This window comes from Nymphalis io, chromosome 3, assembly GCF_905147045.1.
Source record: "Nymphalis io chromosome 3, ilAglIoxx1.1, whole genome shotgun sequence".
NCBI classification, from domain to species: domain Eukaryota; kingdom Metazoa; phylum Arthropoda; class Insecta; order Lepidoptera; family Nymphalidae; genus Nymphalis; species Nymphalis io.
In genome coordinates this window covers 14,743,548-14,762,480 of record NC_065890.1, presented here as the reverse complement: position 1 = coordinate 14,762,480, position 18,933 = coordinate 14,743,548, and the positions used below count along the sequence as shown (strand labels likewise).

The 18,933-nt window shown below is 63.5% G+C and overlaps 1 protein-coding gene across 1 annotated transcript; it reads right to left on the bottom strand.

Annotated features, from left to right (window-relative positions):
- Window positions 1-6,170: 6,170 nt before the first annotated feature.
- LOC126781464 (uncharacterized) lies at window positions 6,171-16,747 on the bottom strand. Its single transcript, XM_050506455.1, has 2 exons — window positions 15,274-16,747; window positions 6,171-6,387 (listed from the first exon to the last, which is right to left on the bottom strand). The coding sequence occupies exons 1-2, from the start codon at window positions 16,528-16,530 to the stop codon at window positions 6,319-6,321; spliced, it is 1,326 nt and encodes a 441-aa protein (XP_050362412.1). The 5' UTR covers window positions 16,531-16,747; the 3' UTR covers window positions 6,171-6,318.
- Between the last annotated feature and the right edge of the window lie 2,186 nt (window positions 16,748-18,933).

The following is an 18,933-nucleotide window of genomic DNA, read 5'->3' as shown; positions in this document are numbered from 1 at the left end:
TCGTCGTCCTCCCGCTCCCGCTCTGCCTCCTCCTTTTGCGACATGACGCATGCGCTGAACCGGGACACTGCCGCCCAGATCTGTTCGCTTCCGGCCATCTTCTCGACGACGGCCGGAAGCGACAGGTCTCCACCTACGGCCGTGGATAGGACCGCGCGAGGCTCCGCCCAAGCCGGGCACTCTACGCGCGTGTGTTCCGCCGTATCCACGGCTCCTCCGCCACAATGGTGGCACTCCACCGTCGGCTCCCTACCGACCATCTCACACAGGTACCGGCCAAAACAACCGTGGCCGGTCAAAAGCTGTGTGAGGTGATACGTGGGTGGGCCATGCTTGCGCTCGACCCACTTCCTGAGCACCGGCCGAATGGCCGCAACGAGGTCCCGGCTAGCACCCGGGACACCCAGTCTCTCCGACCACTCGGCGAATACCTTCTCGCGGGCCTCCTCCCGCCACATCCGAACCTCACGTGGGTGGCGCCGGTTCTCCCCCTCCGCTCTCACTGCCGCCTTGATCCGCCAATAGACCCTCGAATTAGCTTCGGCCTCGAGGTCCCATGGCGGGCTTCCAGCGAGCAGGCACGCCGCGGTGTACGAAACCGTGCGGTACGCCCGAGCCGCTCTGAGCGCCATCGCTCGCTGCGGACGTCGCAGCGAGGCGACGTTGCGGGCGCTCAGAGCGTCCGCCCATATCGGCGCCCCGTAGACCGCCATCGAGCGCACGACGCCGGTGTACAAGCGCCTGCAGGCACCTCCTGGCCCACCCACGTTCGGGAGGATCCTCCCTAGCGCCCCGGCTGCAGCCACCAACTTTGGGGCCAAGCGCCGGAAGTGCTCTTCGAACTTCCACCTGCCGTCGAGCACGAGTCCCAGGTACTTCATCGTCGACCCGACGGCGATGGAAGTTCCGCCCACCGTTATCGCCGCCCCCGGAGGTGGCGCGTTCCGAGGCCCGTGAAAGACGAGGGCCTCGGATTTGTGTAGGGCCACCTCGAGGCCCAACGCGCGGATTCGGTGGACCACGTGCGCCACCCCAGCCGTGGCGCGATAGGCCGCCTCCCGGTATGAACTGCCGCGGGCCGACACGAGGGTGTCGTCAGCGTAGCACGTGACGCTGACCCCCCGCAACGTGGCCCCGCGCAGCACCCAGTCGTAGCCGATGCACCACAGGAGCGGTCCTAGTACCGACCCCTGCGGAACACCGCACGACAACGACCTGACGGCCCATCCGTCCGCAGTCGGGAAGGCCACCGCCCTGCCCGAGAAGTAATCGGCCACGGTACGCCGCAGGTAGCCCGGCACACCGTGGAACCGCAGGGCCTCCATCACCGTTTCCCAGGGCAGGGTGTTGAAGGCATTGGAAATATCCAGCGACACTGCCAACACAACCCCGCCCCGAGACACCTCCTCCTCGGCCAGGCCCCTCACCCTGGCGATCGCGTCGAGCGTCGAGCGGCCGGGACGGAACCCGTATTGCCGCTCGTCGAGTCCCGGCTCCATACTGCCGACGAGACGGGCAGCGAGCACCCGCTCGAAGAGCTTGCTCACCTCGTCGAGCAACACGATCGGGCGGTAGGCTGACGGCTGATCGGACGGACGCCCGTCCTTGCGGATCAGGACGAGCGTGCCCGTTTTCCACCGTCGCGGGAACCTACCCTGAGCCAGGCATGCGGTGAAGAGGCGCCGCATGCTCTCGCCGAGCTCCTCCGACGCGATCTTCAGGGCTCGACCGGGGATTCCGTCGGGCCCAGGGGCTGTCTTTTTCGACCCTAGTCTGATGACAGCCGTCTGCAGTTCCGCCTCGGTGATCGGAGTCACCGGTGACCCGTCGTCCTCCTCTTGGGGCCTGCTCGCGGGCGGCACCATGGCCGGTGGCACGAACTCTCCCCGCTCGGGGAAGAGCGTGTCCACAACCCTCGCCAAGAGCTGCGGCTGGAGACTGCTGGTCAGCGGAGGAGCCCAGGGTCGGAGCTTTTGTCTCAAACCTAACCTAACCTAACCTAACCTAACCTAACCTAACCTAACCTAACCTAACCTTTTTTTTTTTTTTTTTTTTTTTTTTTTTTTTTTTTTTTTTTTTCGAGGAGGAAAGGCATTTACGCCTGCCGCCCGGACACGACCGGGACGGGTATGTGGGACTCACGGGGCAGAAGGCCATCGTCCTACCCACTAAAACCTCCTCGTTTCCTTCTCACCGCATGGTGGCGGGGTTACGGGAACGCGTTAGCACACCACCGCGACCCCGCCCGCGGCCGCCGCCTTGGGTGAGCGACCCACCTGTTGTTTTTTATTGAGGTTTTCTCCTCTCGACCCGGCCGGTGAAGGCGAGGCCCTCGGTCCCACCACAGGCTGGCGCCTGGATGGGGAAACGAGTTCGAGAAGGCGGTGACCGAAGTCTGTCCGCCCAGCATCGACACCGAAACTGGACGAACCCGCCTCTCCCTCCTCCTCTACTCCTCTACTTCTGTCTCCGGCAGCCCGAAAGGACTCCGGAGACCAACTCCTCCTCTCTCTCTCCGGCGGCCCAAAAGGACCCCGGAGTCCTCCTACCCGCCACGGAGCCGCTCGCCGGTCAACTCTGCGCAACAGAGAAGTCCCAGGAGCGGCCCGCGACACCTCCGCCGCGTCAGTCTCAGCCGCGATCGACAAGCATTCCGGAAAAACATCGGATTGCTGGTCGACCCCGTTGCCCAGGGTGCACCACGTGGAGGTGACTGACATGCACCCCAACCTAACCTAACCTAACCTTTTTTTTTTTTTTTTTTTTTTTTTTTTTTTTTTTTTTTTTTTTTTTTTTTCGGGGAGGAAAGGCATTTACGCCTGCCGCCCGGTCCGGGGGGACCGGGACGGGTATGTGGGACTCACGGGGCAGAGGGCCACCGTCCTACCCACTAAAACCTCCCCGGATTTCCGCCTCTCCGCAAGGCGGCGGGGTCACGGGAACGTTGTGACTTACAACCGCAACCCCGCCAGCGGTCGTCGCCATAAGGCGACCCATCTCGAGAGCGCGCCAGGATGTTGGGGCGCGCCTCCCTCCTCTCTGTGCCTCCGTCCTGTTACGTGACGGACTCCCCCGAGTCCGCCACTGGAGGCTGGGCGTCAGGGCTTGAAGCCCCGCGGCGGATCAACAGACTGGCTCCGCCGCCAACCACACCTTAACTCTGCGGCAGCGTCCGGCCTGCGAAGGCACGTCGCCGTCGAAGAGGTCTCCTTCTTCGTTGCGGGAGCGAGTCCACGTCGTCCTCCCGCTCCCGCTCTGCCTCCTCCTTTTGCGACATGACACATGCGCTGAACCGTGACACTGCCGCCCAGATCTCTTCGCTTCCGGCCATCTTCTCGACGACGGCCGGAAGCGACAGGTCCCCACCTACAGCCGTGGATAGGACCGCGCGAGGCTCCGCCCAAGCCGGGCACTCTACGCGCGTGTGTTCCGCCGTATCCACGGCTCCTCCGCCACAATGGTGGCACTCCACCGTCGGCTCCCTACCGACCACCTCACACAGGTACCGGCCGAAACAACCGTGGCCGGTCAAAAGCTGTGTGAGGTGATACGTGGGTGGGCCGTGCTTGCGCTCGACCCACTTCCTCAGCACCGGCCGAATGGCCGCAACGAGGTCCCGGCTAGCACCCGGGACACCCAGTCTCTCCGACCACTCGGCGAATACCCTCTCGCGGGCCTCCTCTCGCCACGTCCGAACCTCACGTGGGTGGGGCCGGTTCTCCTCCGCTCTCACTGCCGCCTTGATCCGCCAATAGACCCTCGAGTTAGCCTCGGCCTCGAGGTCCCATGGCGGGCTTCCGGCGAGCAGGCACGCCGCGGTGTACGACACCGTGCGGTACGCCCGAGCCGCTCTGAGCGCCATCGTTCGCTGCGGACGTCGCAGCGAGGCGACGTTACGGGCGCTCAGAGCGTCCGACCATATCGGCGCCCCGTAGAGCGCCATCGAGCGCACGACGCCGGTGTACAAGCGCCTGCAGGCACCTCCTGGCCCACCCACGTTCGGGAGGATCCTCCCTAGCGCCCCGGCTGCAGCCACCAACTTTGGGGCCAAGCGCCGGAAGTGCTCTTCGAACTTCCACCTGCCGTCGAGCACGAGTCCCAGGTACTTCATCGTCGACCCGACGGCGATGGAAGTTCCGCCCACCGTTATCGCCGCCCCCGGAGGTGGCGCGTTCCGAGGCCCGTGAAAGACGAGGGCCTCGGATTTGTGTAGGGCCACCTCGAGGCCCAACGCGCGGATTCGGTGGACCACGTGCGCCACCCCAGCCGTGGCGCGATAGGCCGCCTCCCGGTATGAACTGCCGCGGGCCGACACGAGGGTGTCGTCAGCGTAGCACGTGACGCTGACCCCCCGCAACGTGGCCCCGCGCAGCACCCAGTCGTAGCCGATGCACCACAGGAGCGGTCCTAGTACCGACCCCTGCGGAACACCGCACGACAACGACCTGACGGCCCATCCGTCCGCAGTCGGGAAGGCCACCGCCCTGCCCGAGAAGTAATCGGCCACGGTACGCCGCAGGTAGCCCGGCACACCGTGGAACCGCAGGGCCTCCATCACCGTTTCCCAGGGCAGGGTGTTGAAGGCATTGGAAATATCCAGCGACACTGCCAACACCACCCCGCCCCGAGACACCTCCTCCTCGGCCAGGCCCCTCACCCTGGCGATCGCGTCGAGCGTCGAGCGGCCGGGACGGAACCCGTATTGCCGCTCGTCGAGTCCCGGGTCCATACTGCCGACGAGACGGGCAGCGAGCACCCGCTCGAAGAGCTTGCTCACCTCGTCGAGCAACACGATCGGGCGGTAGGCTGACGGCTGATCGGACGGACGCCCGTCCTTGCGGATCAGAACGAGCGTGCCCGTTTTCCACCGTCGCGGGAACCTACCCTGAGACAGGCATGCGGTGAAGAGGCGCCGCATGCTCTCGCCGAGTTCCTCCGACGCGATCTTCAGGGCTCGACCGGGGATTCCGTCGGGCCCAGGGGCTGTCTTTTTCGACCCTAGTCTGATGACAGCCGCCTGCAATTCCGCCTCGGTGATCGGAGTCACCGGTGACCCGTCGTCCTCCTCTTGGGGCCCGCTCGCGGGCGGCACCATGGCCGGTGGCACGAACTCTCCCCGCTCGGGGAAGAGCGTGTCCACAACCCTCGCCAAGAACTGCGGCTGGAGACTGCTGGTCAGCGGAGGAGCCCAGGGTCGGAGCTTTTGTCTCACGACCCGATACGGACGCCCCCACGGATCGCCGTTGAGCGTCTCCAGCCATTCCTCCCACGCCGCCTCTTTGGCCTGTGCTATGGCCTTCTGTAGGGCCTGGCAGGCGGTCCTATATCCGGTGTAGAAAACCCCCTCCGCGTCGTCATCACGAACCCTTCGTCTCCTACACCGAACGTAACGGCGCCGTGCCGCCACGCACGCCTCGCGCAGCCGACGGAGCTCCGGACGCCACCAGTACACCTGCCGACGTTGCGGGTGCGGCTTAGCCCTCGGCATCGCCGCGTCGCACACTCGGGACAGGGCGCCGTCGATCCGGTCGGCCTCCTGGTCGATCCGGAGGACCGGGTCGGAACCGGCCCCCCAAGCTTCGACGATGGCCGCCTCCTTCGCCAACTGTCCGTCGAGGCGGCCCAGGCACCAACGCGGACGACCTTCCGTTCCTCCGACAACAGTGGGCCGAACATCCCAACGAGCCGACGCAGAGACATCGAACCGAATATATCGGTGATCCGACAGTGTCTCCACGCCAGTCTCGACCCTCCAGTTTTGAGCACGGCGGGCCAGGGCGTTGGACGCGAACGTAATGTCCACGATCGATTCGCCCTGCCGCCGCACGCACGTGCTCTCCGACCCACTGTTGAGGACCGCCAGCCCCAACGAGACCGCCCACTCCTCGAGCACCTCTCCCCGGGCATCGGCCACAGGAGAACCCCAAGCCGTTGATTTGGCGTTGAAGTCCCCCGCGACCAACACCGGTGCGGGCGCCGCTTGCCCGATCAGAGTCCCGACCTCTGCCAGCATCTGCTCAAACTCGGCGAGACTCCGACTGGGCGAGGCGTAGATGGCGACGACCGTCACACCGCCGACGACGGCCAGCACGCACCCCCTGCCCCTGGCCACACCCTCGATGGCCGGAGCGCCAGCGACCGCAGGGGCGACGATGGCCACGACCCGTTCGTGGTCGGAGACCCAGTCGTCCCGCGAGGGAACGAAATAGGGCTCCGATACCACCGCCACGTTGATCTGCCACTCTGCCATGCTTTGGACTAGGAGGTCCTGAGCCCTGGCAGAGTGGTTGATATTGGCCTGGAGGCAGCGCAGGGCCATCACTGCGTGGTCTCCATCGGCTCCGCCTCTGTGCGTGGAGACGCGGCTACCGGGCCTTTCGTCGCCACCTTCCTTGTCTTTTCCTTCTGCGCGGCGCCCTTTCCGCCCTGGCACGACTTGCTGCAGGCGGCATGGGCAGCTGGCTTACCGGCCGCAGTGCAGACCACGCAGCTGGCTACGGCGGCGGAGCACTCCCGAGCCTTGTGACCGGGCTGACCGCAGCGGAAGCACAGACGGCTTCGGTCGACGTCCCGGTCACACTTTGCCCCCATGTGCCCCCGCTCGAGGCACCGGAAACAGTGCAGCGGTCTGGGGTCGAGCAGCATGCTCTCGCCGAGTTCCTCCGACGCGATCTTCAGGGCTCGACCGGGGATTCCGTCGGGCCCAGGGGCTGTCTTTTTCGACCCTAGTCTGATGACAGCCGCCTGCAATTCCGCCTCGGTGATCGGAGTCACCGGTGACCCGTCGTCCTCCTCTTGGGGCCCGCTCGCGGGCGGCACCATGGCCGGTGGCACGAACTCTCCCCGCTCGGGGAAGAGCGTGTCCACAACCCTCGCCAAGAACTGCGGCTGGAGACTGCTGGTCAGCGGAGGAGCCCAGGGTCGGAGCTTTTGTCTCACGACCCGATACGGACGCCCCCACGGATCGCCGTTGAGCGTCTCCAGCCATTCCTCCCACGCCGCCTCTTTGGCCTGTGCTATGGCCTTCTGTAGGGCCTGGCAGGCGGTCCTATATCCGGTGTAGAAAACCCCCTCCGCGTCGTCATCACGAACCCTTCGTCTCCTACACCGAACGTAACGGCGCCGTGCCGCCACGCACGCCTCGCGCAGCCGACGGAGCTCCGGACGCCACCAGTACACCTGCCGACGTTGCGGGTGCGGCTTAGCCCTCGGCATCGCCGCGTCGCACACTCGGGACAGGGCGCCGTCGATCCGGTCGGCCTCCTGGTCGATCCGGAGGACCGGGTCGGAACCGGCCCCCCAAGCTTCGACGATGGCCGCCTCCTTCGCCAACTGTCCGTCGAGGCGGCCCAGGCACCAACGCGGACGACCTTCCGTTCCTCCGACAACAGTGGGCCGAACATCCCAACGAGCCGACGCAGAGACATCGAACCGAATATATCGGTGATCCGACAGTGTCTCCACGCCAGTCTCGACCCTCCAGTTTTGAGCACGGCGGGCCAGGGCGTTGGACGCGAACGTAATGTCCACGATCGATTCGCCCTGCCGCCGCACGCACGTGCTCTCCGACCCACTGTTGAGGACCGCCAGCCCCAACGAGACCGCCCACTCCTCGAGCACCTCTCCCCGGGCATCGGCCACAGGAGAACCCCAAGCCGTTGATTTGGCGTTGAAGTCCCCCGCGACCAACACCGGTGCGGGCGCCGCTTGCCCGATCAGAGTCCCGACCTCTGCCAGCATCTGCTCAAACTCGGCGAGACTCCGACTGGGCGAGGCGTAGACGGCGACGACCGTCACACCGCCGACGACGGCCAGCACGCACCCCCTGCCCCTGGCCACACCCTCGATGGCCGGAGCGCCAGCGACCGCAGGGGCGACGATGGCCACGACCCGTTCGTGGTCGGAGACCCAGTCGTCCCGCGAGGGAACGAAATAGGGCTCCGATACCACCGCCACGTTGATCTGCCACTCTGCCATGCTTTGGACTAGGAGGTCCTGAGCCCTGGCAGAGTGGTTGATATTGGCCTGGAGGCAGCGCAGGGCCATCACTGCGTGGTCTCCATCGGCTCCGCCTCTGTGCGTGGAGACGCGGCTACCGGGCCTTTCGTCGCCACCTTCCTTGTCTTTTCCTTCTGCGCGGCGCCCTTTCCGCCCTGGCACGACTTGCTGCAGGCGGCATGGGCAGCTGGCTTACCGGCCGCAGTGCAGACCACGCAGCTGGCTACGGCGGCGGAGCACTCCCGAGCCTTGTGACCGGGCTGACCGCAGCGGAAGCACAGACGGCTTCGGTCGACGTCCCGGTCACACTTTGCCCCCATGTGCCCCCGCTCGAGGCACCGGAAACAGTGCAGCGGTCTGGGGTCGAGCAGCATGACTCGCGCCGACACCCACCCGACCCTTATGCGACCTACCTCCACGACCTTCTTCGCGGCCGAAACGGGGCAGCTCAGCCACAGAGAGCCCGAGCCGCTCGAGCCGCGAGCGATGATGCCCGCTTTAATGGCCCCGGTAGGGCAGCCGCCTTGTTCAGCGACCGCCGCCACGGCTTCCGCCACCGTCACGGAGTCGTCCAGGTCTAGTACCCTTAGTTCGACACACTTTGTAGGTCGATGGATCTGGACGATCTCCGGGCTGAGGGCCTCGCGGAGCTTTTCCGCCAGGGCATCCGCCGCCTTCTCGGCCTCGTTGGTGCCCGGCGGCACCTCGAGCATCCGCGCTCCCGTCGCCGCGGTCCGGAACCGTACCGCCGTCAAGCCGACCTCCCGGAGGCTGATCCGGCTTTTGGCCAGGGCCAGAGCCTTCTCGTAGCTCCACCCCTTTTCCTCAGCACCGGGCTTCAGCGTCAGCGTTATCGCTGCGGTGCGAGGGGGGCGGAGTTTCCTCCTAACCGGGACCTTCTTGGTGGCCCCGGAAGAAGTCGGCTTCGCCGCCGCTGGCTTGGCGCCCGTCTTCTCTGCCTTCTTTGGCCTGTTCCTAGCGACCACGGCGCTCCACGTGGCCGGAGTGGCGGCCGGCTCCGCTGACGACTGAGGAGCCACCCTCCTGGCTGCCGCCTCTTGGGCAGCCATACTTCTCTTAGGCCGCTTCGGCCTGACAGCAGCAGGCTTGGCGGCGCTGGCCTCGACGCCCTCAGTTGCGTGGGAGGCGGCTGGAGCCTCCTTTCCCGCCGCGGCTACGGCCGCTGCCTGCGCTACCCTACGGCGGTCAGCGGCGAGTGGAGGCCGCAGCCGAGGCTCCGGAAGGAGGCGGCCCTCGAGGCCCTCGAGGCGAGCGTTCAGCATCGTGCTGAACTGCTCGCGGTTCGCGCGCAGCGCCTCCTCCATGACGTTTTGGAGGTTCGCCTCCGTCGCCACCACCGGCCGCTGGCGCATTTCGGCGACTTCCCGGCGCAGCTCAGCCAGTTGGCCGGAGAGTCGCGTGTTAGCCGCCTCCAGCCGCGCCACCTCCTCCGTCACAGTGAGGGCCCTTAGATCCGCCACCGCACCTTTAATGGTGACGGCGGCGGACTTCAGGGCCCGAACGAACGTGCCCTTCAGGTTGCCCGACCTGTCGGCAACCTGCAGAACGACGTCGAGCGCCTCCTTCACCGCCGCGTCCAGCGCGGCAGACGTCTGCGGCACGTCCACGGTCGCGCCGGGTTGGCGTTTCTCTGCTCGGGCCGCCCTTTCTTCAGTGGCCACCTTGGCCGCCGCACTGTACGCGGCCAGTGCGTCCTCCGCCTCGTACCGCCGCTCCTTTGCCTTAGCGGCTTTTAGCTCCTCGCGGGAGCGCCCGAGGCCGACGTATTCGCCCGTCGTGGGCGGTCGACCACGCCCCCTTTTGGGGGAGGGCTTCAGCCATTTGCTGATGCCTGACCCCGAGAAGCCGCCTTCGCTCATACCCGCGTCGCTCTCGGAGCCGGAGTAGCTCTCCGGCCCAGGACGGGGCCGCTTCTCGCCCTTCCGCCGACGACAGGCGGGGTCTCTCGAAGAGACCATCACCATGCTGGTGGCCGACGAGTCGGACTCTGAGAGTCGTTCCAGTCGGACCACCAGTTTTTTGGACACGAGAGTGTCTTTGGTTTTGGCGCGCGCTATTGGGGCGCCCGCCTCCACCGCCATGTTATCTTTGTCCGTATGATCGCCGAGTCCGTTGTTGTTTTTTGTATTCTTTATAAATTCCATACTTAATCCCACGAGTATGGGGGAAATAAAAAGTCCACCAAGGCAGAGCCCCCTGTACCTTGGTAACCCTATATACACCGTGAGGTCGGGTGGTATCACGGGATCTACAAACTAATGTTTTTTATTGAGGTTGTCTCCTCTTGGCCCAGCCGGTTAAGGCAAGGCCCTCGGTCCCACCACGGGCTGCGAGACATGTCCACAACACCCGGATGGGGAAACGAGTTTGAGAGGCGGTGACCTTTTAGTCTGTCCTCCCAGCATCGATACCGACACTGGGTGAACCCGCCTCTCCCACCTCCTTTCTCCGGCAGCCCAAAAAGACCCCGGAGACCAACTCTAACTCGACTGACTCCACCATTGGGAGTAACCTCCAATAAATAAATAAATGAAAGAAGTAAAGTAAATAAAACAAGAAAATAAAACAAAACAAAATTAATAAAAATGAGACAAAAGAAAAGAAAACGAAACGAAACAAAACGGAAGAAGAACAAAACAAAACAAAGAAAGAAAGCAGAGAGCTTCTTCCTTCCACCTTCAATTTGCCACAAAGCCGCTCGCACAGTCCAGTCTGCTGAACAGAAAAGTACCAGGAACGGCCCGTGGCATTACCGTCGCGTCAGTCTCAGCCGCGGTCGACAGGCACTCCGAGAAAACATCGGATTACTTGTCGACCCCGTTGCCCAGGGTGCACCACGTGGAGGTGTCTGACATGCACCCCAACCTAACCTAACCTAACCTTTTTTTTTTTTTTTTTTTTTTTTTTTTTCGAGGAGGAAAGGCATTTACGCCTGCCGCCCGGACACGACCGGGACGGGTATGTGGGACTCACGGGGCAGAAGGCCATCGTCCTACCCACTAAAACCTCCTCGTTTCCTTCTCACCGCATGGTGGCGGGGTTACGGGAACGCGTTAGCACACCACCGCGACCCCACCTGCGGCCGTCGCTTTGGGTGAGCGACCCACCTGTTGTTTTTTATTGAGGTTTTCTCCTCTCGACCCGGCCGGTGAAGGCAAGGCCCTCGGTCCCACCACAGGCTGGCGCCTGGATGGGGAAACGAGTTCGAGAAGGCGGTGACCGAAGTCTGTCCGCCCAGCATCGACACCGAAACTGGACGAACCCGCCTCTCCCTCCTCCTCTACTCCACTACTCCTCCTGTCTCCGGCAGCCCGAAAGGACTCCAGAGACCAACTCCTCCTCTCTCCGGCGGCCCGAAAGGACCCCGGAGTCCTATTTGCCACGAAGCCGCTCGCTGGTCCACTCTGCGCAACAGAGAAGTCCCAGGAGCGGCCCGCGACACTTCCGCCGCGTCAGTCTCAGCCGCGATCGACAAGCATTCCGGAAAAAAAAAAAAAAAAAAAAAAAAAAAAAAAAAAAAAAAAAAAAAAAACATCGGATTGCTGGTCGACCCCGTTGCCCAGGGTGCACCACGTGGAGGTGACTGACATGCACCCCAACCTAACCTTTTTTTTTTTTTTTTTTTTTTTTTTTTTTTTTTTTTTTTTTTTTTTTTTTTCGGGGAGGAAAGGCATTTACGCCTGCCGCCCGGTCCGGGGGGACCGGGACGGGTATGTGGGACTCACGGGGCAGAGGGCCACCGTCCTACCCACTAAAACCTCCCCGGATTTCCGCCTCTCCGCAAGGCGGCGGGGTCACGGGAACGTTGTGACTTACAACCGCAACCCCGCCAGCGGTCGTCGCCATAAGGCGACCCATCTCGAGAGCGCGCCAGGATGTTGGGGCGCGCCTCCCTCCTCTCTGTGCCTCCGTCCTGTTACGTGACGGACTCCCCCGAGTCCGCCACTGGAGGCTGGGCGTCAGGGCTTGAAGCCCCGCGGCGGATCAACAGACTGGCTCCGCCGCACCTCACAACCACACCTTAACTCTGCGGCAGCGTCCGGCCTGCGAAGGCACGTCGCCGTCGAAGAGGTCTCCTTCTTCGTTGCGGGAGCGAGTCCACGTCGTCCTCCCGCTCCCGCTCTGCCTCCTCCTTTTGCGACATGACACATGCGCTGAACCGTGACACTGCCGCCCAGATCTCTTCGCTTCCGGCCATCTTCTCGACGACGGCCGGAAGCGACAGGTCCCCACCTACAGCCGTGGATAGGACCGCGCGAGGCTCCGCCCAAGCCGGGCACTCTACGCGCGTGTGTTCCGCCGTATCCACGGCTCCTCCGCCACAATGGTGGCACTCCACCGTCGGCTCCCTACCGACCACCTCACACAGGTACCGGCCGAAACAACCGTGGCCGGTCAAAAGCTGTGTGAGGTGATACGTGGGTGGGCCGTGCTTGCGCTCGACCCACTTCCTCAGCACCGGCCGAATGGCCGCAACGAGGTCCCGGCTGGCACCCGGGACACCCAGTCTCTCCGACCACTCGGCGAATACCCTCTCGCGGGCCTCCTCTCGCCACGTCCGAACCTCACGTGGGTGGGGCCGGTTCTCCTCCGCTCTCACTGCCGCCTTGATCCGCCAATAGACCCTCGAGTTAGCCTCGGCCTCGAGGTCCCATGGCGGGCTTCCGGCGAGCAGGCACGCCGCGGTGTACGACACCGTGCGGTACGCCCGAGCCGCTCTGAGCGCCATCGCTCGCTGCGGACGTCGCAGCGAGGCGACGTTACGGGCGCTCAGAGCGTCCGCCCATATCGGCGCCCCGTAGAGCGCCATCGAGCGCACGACGCCGGTGTACAAGCGCCTGCAGGCACCTCCTGGCCCACCCACGTTCGGGAGGATCCTCCCTAGCGCCCCGGCTGCAGCCACCAACTTTGGGGCCAAGCGCCGGAAGTGCTCTTCGAACTTCCACCTGCCGTCGAGCACGAGTCCCAGGTACTTCATCGTCGACCCGACGGCGATGGAAGTTCCGCCCACCGTTATCGCCGCCCCCGGAGGTGGCGCGTTCCGAGGCCCGTGAAAGACGAGGGCCTCGGATTTGTGTAGGGCCACCTCGAGGCCCAACGCGCGGATTCGGTGGACTACGTGCGCCACCCCAGCCGTGGCGCGATAGGCCGCCTCCCGGTATGAACTGCCGCGGGCCGACACGAGGGTGTCGTCAGCGTAGCACGTGACGCTGACCCCCCGCAACGTGGCCCCGCGCAGCACCCAGTCGTAGCCGATGCACCACAGGAGCGGTCCTAGTACCGACCCCTGCGGAACACCGCACGACAACGACCTGACGGCCCATCCGTCCGCAGTCGGGAAGGCCACCGCCCTGCCCGAGAAGTAATCGGCCACGGTACGCCGCAGGTAGCCCGGCACACCGTGGAACCGCAGGGCCTCCATCACCGTTTCCCAGGGCAGGGTGTTGAAGGCATTGGAAATATCCAGCGACACTGCCAACACCACTCCGCCCCGAGACACCTCCTCCTCGGCCAGGCCCCTCACCCTGGCGATCGCGTCGAGCGTCGAGCGGCCGGGACGGAACCCGTATTGCCGCTCGTCGAGTCCCGGCTCCATACTGCCGACGAGACGGGCAGCGAGCACCCGCTCGAAGAGCTTGCTCACCTCGTCGAGCAACACGATCGGGCGGTAGGCTGACGGCTGATCGGACGGACGCCCGTCCTTGCGGATCAGAACGAGCGTGCCCGTTTTACACCGTCGCGGGAACCTACCCTGAGACAGGCATGCGGTGAAGAGGCGCCGCATGCTCTCGCCGAGTTCCTCCGACGCGATCTTCAGGGCTCGACCGGGGATTCCGTCGGGCCCAGGGGCTGTCTTTTTCGACCCTAGTCTGATGACAGCCGCCTGCAATTCCGCCTCGGTGATCGGAGTCACCGGTGACCCGTCGTCCTCCTCTTGGGGCCTGCTCGCGGGCGGCACCATGGCCGGTGGCACGAACTCTCCCCGCTCGGGGAAGAGCGTGTCCACAACCCTCGCCAAGAGCTGCGGCTGGAGACTGCTGGTCAGCGGAGGAGCCCAGGGTCGGAGCTTTTGTCTCACGACCCGATACGGACGCCCCCACGGATCGCCGTTGAGCGTCTCCAGCCATTCCTCCCACGCCGCCTCTTTGGCCTGTGCTATGGCCTTCTGTAGGGCCTGGCAGGCGGTCCTATATCCGGTGTAGAAAACCCCCTCCGCGTCGTCATCACGAACCCTTCGTCTCCTACACCGAACGTAACGGCGCCGTGCCGCCACGCACGCCTTGCGCAGCCGACGGAGCTCCGGACGCCACCAGTACACCCGCCGACGTTGCGGGTGCGGCTTAGCCCTCGGCATCGCCGCGTCGCACACTCGGGACAGGGCGCCGTCGATCCGGTCGGCCTCCTGGTCGATCCGGAGGACCGGGTCGGAACCGGCCCCCCAAGCTTCGACGATGGCCGCCTCCTTCGCCAACTGTCCGTCGAGGCGGCCCAGGCACCAACGCGGACGACCTTCCGTTCCTCCGACAACAGTGGGCCGAACATCCCAACGAGCCGACGCAGAGACATCGAACCGAATATATCGGTGATCCGACAGTGTCTCCACGCCAGTCTCGACCCTCCAGTTTTGAGCACGGCGGGCCAGGGCGTTGGACGCGAACGTAATGTCCACGATCGATTCGCCCTGCCGCCGCACGCACGTGCTCTCCGACCCACTGTTGAGGACCGCCAGCCCCAACGAGACCGCCCACTCCTCGAGCACCTCTCCCCGGGCATCGGCCACAGGAGAACCCCAAGCCGTTGATTTGGCGTTGAAGTCCCCCGCGACCAACACCGGTGCGGGCGCCGCTTGCCCGATCAGAGTCCCGACCTCTGCCAGCATCTGCTCAAACTCGGCGAGACTCCGACTGGGCGAGGCGTAGACGGCGACGACCGTCACACCGCCGACGACGGCCAGCACGCACCCCCTGCCCCTGGCCACACCCTCGATGGCCGGAGCGCCAGCGACCGCAGGGGCGACGATGGCCACGACCCGTTCGTGGTCGGAGACCCAGTCGTCCCGCGAGGGAACGAAATAGGGCTCCGATACCACCGCCACGTTGATCTGCCACTCTGCCATGCTTTGGACTAGGAGGTCCTGAGCCCTGGCAGAGTGGTTGATATTCGCCTGGAGGCAGCGCAGGGCCATCACTGCGTGGTCTCCATCGGCTCCGCCTCTGTGCGTGGAGACGCGGCTACCGGGCCTTTCGTCGCCACCTTCCTTGTCTTTTCCCTCTGCGCGGCGCCCTTTCCGCCCTGGCACGACTTGCTGCAGGCGGCATGGGCAGCTGGCTTACCGGCCGCAGTGCAGACCACGCAGCTGGCTACGGCGGCGGAGCACTCCCGAGCCTTGTGACCGGGCTGACCGCAGCGGAAGCACAGACGGCTTCGGTCGACGTCCCGGTCACACTTTGCCCCCATGTGCCCCCGCTCGAGGCACCGGAAACAGTGCAGCGGTCTGGGGTCGAGCAGCATGACTCGCGCCGACACCCACCCGACCCTTATGCGACCTACCTCCACGACCTTCTTCGCGGCCGAAACGGGGCAGCTCAGCCACAGAGAGCCCGAGCCGCTCGAGCCGCGAGCGATGATGCCCGCTTTAATGGCCCCGGTAGGGCAGCCGCCTTGTTCAGCGACCGCCGCCACGGCTTCCGCCACCGTCACGGAGTCGTCCAGGTCTAGTACCCTTAGTTCGACACACTTTGTGGGTCGATGGATCTGGACGATCTCCGGGCTGAGGGCCTCGCGGAGCTTTTCCGCCAGGGCATCCGCCGCCTTCTCGGCCTCGTTGGTGCCCGGCGGCACCTCGAGCATCCGCGCTCCCGTCGCCGCGGTCCGGAACCGTACCGCCGTCAAGCCGACCTCCCGGAGGCTGATCCGGCTTTTGGCCAGGGCCAGAGCCTTCTCGTAGCTCCACCCCTTTTCCTCAGCACCGGGCTTCAGCGTCAGCGTTATCGCTGCGGTGCGAGGGGGGCGGAGTTTCCTCCTAACCGGGACCTTCTTGGTGGCCCCGGAAGAAGTCGGCTTCGCCGCCGCTGGCTTGGCGCCCGTCTTCTCTGCCTTCTTTGGCCTGTTCCTAGCGACCACGGCGCTCCACGTGGCCGGAGTGGCGGCCGGCTCCGCTGACGACTGAGGAGCCACCCTCCTGGCTGCCGCCTCTTGGGCAGCCATACTTCTCTTAGGCCGCTTCGGCCTGACAGCAGCAGGCTTGGCGGCGCTGGCCTCGACGCCCTCAGTTGCGTGGGAGGCGGCTGGAGCCTCCTTTCCCGCCGCGGCTACGGCCGCTGCCTGCGCTACCCTACGGCGGTCAGCGGCGAGTGGAGGCCGCAGCCGAGGCTCCGGAAGGAGGCGGCCCTCGAGGCCCTCGAGGCGAGCGTTCAGCATCGTGCTGAACTGCTCGCGGTTCGCGCGCAGCGCCTCCTCCATGACGTTTTGGAGGTTCGCCTCCGTCGCCGCCACCGGCCGCTGGCGCATTTCGGCGACTTCCCGGCGCAGCTCAGCCAGTTGGCCGGAGAGTCGCGTGTTAGCCGCCTCCAGCCGCGCCACCTCCTCCGTCACAGTGAGGGCCCTTAGATCCGCCACCGCACCTTTAATGGTGACGGCGGCGGACTTCAGGGCCCGAACGAACGTGCCCTTCAGGTTGCCCGACCTGTCGGCAACCTGCAGAACGACGTCGAGCGCCTCCTTCACCGCCGCGTCCAGCGCGGCAGACGTCTGCGGCACGTCCACGGTCACGCCGGGTTGGCGTTTCTCTGCTCGGGCCGCCCTTTCTTCAGTGGCCACCTTGGCCGCCGCACTGTACGCGGCCAGTGCGCCCTCCGCCTCGTACCGCCGCTCCTTTGCCTTAGCGGCTTTTAGCTCCTCGCGGGAGCGCCCGAGGCCGACGTATTCGCCCGTCGTGGGCGGTCGACCACGCCCCCTTTTGGGGGAGGGCTTCAGCCATTTGCTGATGCCTGACCCCGAGAAGCCGCCTTCGCTTCTACCCGCGTCGCTCTCGGAGCCGGAGTAGCTCTCCGGCCCAGGACGGGGCCGCTTCTCGCCCTTCCGCCGACGACAGGCGGGGTCTCTTGAAGAGACCATCACCATGCTGGTGGCCGACGAGTCGGACTCTGAGAGTCGTTCCAGTCGGACCACCAGTTTTTTGGACACGAGAGTGTCTTTGGTTTCGGCGCGCGCTATTGGGGCGCCCGCCTCCACCGCCATGTTATCGTTGTCCATATGATCGCCGAGTCCGTTGTTTTTAAATGTTTTGTTTTGTTTATTCATGTATAATCCCACGAGTATGGGGGAAATAAAAAGTCCACCAAGGCAGTGCCCCCTGTACCTTGGTAACCCTATATACACCGTGAGGTCGGGTGGTATCACGGGATCTACAAACTAATGTTTTTTATTGAGGTTGTCTCCTCTTGGCCCAGCCGGTTAAGGCAAGGCCCTCGGTCCCACCACGGGCTGCGAGACATGTCCACAACACCCGGATGGGGAAACGAGTTTGAGAGGCGGTGACCTTTTAGTCTGTCCACCCAGCATCGATACCGACACTGGGCGAACCCGCCTCTCCCACCTCCTTTCTCCGGCAGCCCAAAAAGACCCCGGAGACCAACTCTAACTCGACTAACTCCACCATTGGGAGTAACCTCCAATAAATAAATAGAAGACAGGAAAGAAAATAAAAGAAGAAAATAAAACAAAACAAAATTAACAAAAAAATGAAACAGAAGAAAAGAAAACGAAACGAAACAAAACGGAAGAAGAACAAAACAAAACAAAGAAAGAAAGCAGAGAGCTTCTTCCTTCCACCTTCAATTTGCCACAAAGCCGCTCGCACAGTCCAGTCTGCTGAACAGAAAAGTACCAGGAACGGCCCGTGGCATTACCGTCGCGTCAGTCTCAGCCGCGGTCGACAGGCACTCCGAGAAAACATCGGATTACTTGTCGACCCCGTTGCCCAGGGTGCACCACGTGGAGGTGACTGACATGCACCCCAACCGAACCTAACCTAACCTAACCTAACCTAACCTTTTATTTTTTTTTTTCGGGGAGGAAAGGCATTTACGCCTGCCACCCGGTCCGGGGGGACCGGGACGGGTATGTGGGACTCACGGGGCAGAGGGCCACCGTCCTACCCACTAAAACCTCCCCGGATTTCCACCTCTCCGCAAGGCGGCGGGGTCACGGGAACGTTGTGACTTACAACCGCAACCCCGCCAGCGGTCGTCGCCATAAGGCGACCCATCTCGAGAGCGCGCCAGGATGTTACTAAACAATAAAAAAAAAAATAAAAAAATAAAAAAAAAAATCCTTCTGTGCATAATATATTTTTCTACAAAAGGAATGCAGCAGTATTTAATTTTTGTATATAAGGAATAATGGCTAATATACTTTTTGTACATTAGGAATCCGAGATGGCCCAGTGGTTAGAACGCGTGAATCTTATCCGATGATCGTGGGTTCAAAACCGGGCAAGCACCACTGTATTTTCATGTGCTTAATTTGTGATTATAATTCATCTCGTGCTTAACGGTGAAGGAAAACATCGTGAGGAAACCTGCATGTGTCTAATTTCATTGAAATTCTGCCACATGTGTATTCTACCAACCCGCATTGGAGCAGCGTGGTGGAATAAGCTCCACAACCTTCACCTCAAAAGGGAGAGGAGGCCTTAGCCCAGCAGTGGGACATTAACAGGCTGTTACTGTACTGTTACATTAGGAATACTTCGAATTACATCTATAATTTTTTGGAATGATGCGTTATATACTTTTTGTTCATAAGGAATAATGTGTGGTGTTACCCCGTCCGTGTCACACCGTGGTTGCGAAGTCAGTCTGCCCGCCGGTTACGCGAGAGTCACCTCATTCGCCAGCTGGATCAGAGGAA

Bases quoted from the DNA above. Each gene is read 5' to 3' on its own strand.
- LOC126781464 (XM_050506455.1), bottom strand. From the start codon at position 16,530: ATGCGCCAGCGGCCGGTGGCGGCGACGGAGGCGAACCTCCAAAACGTC. The intron at 6,388-15,273 runs GTGGCGACGAAA...AAGACAAGGAAG, and splicing joins AGAGGGAAAAGACAAGGAAG to GTGGCGACGAAAGGCCCGGT.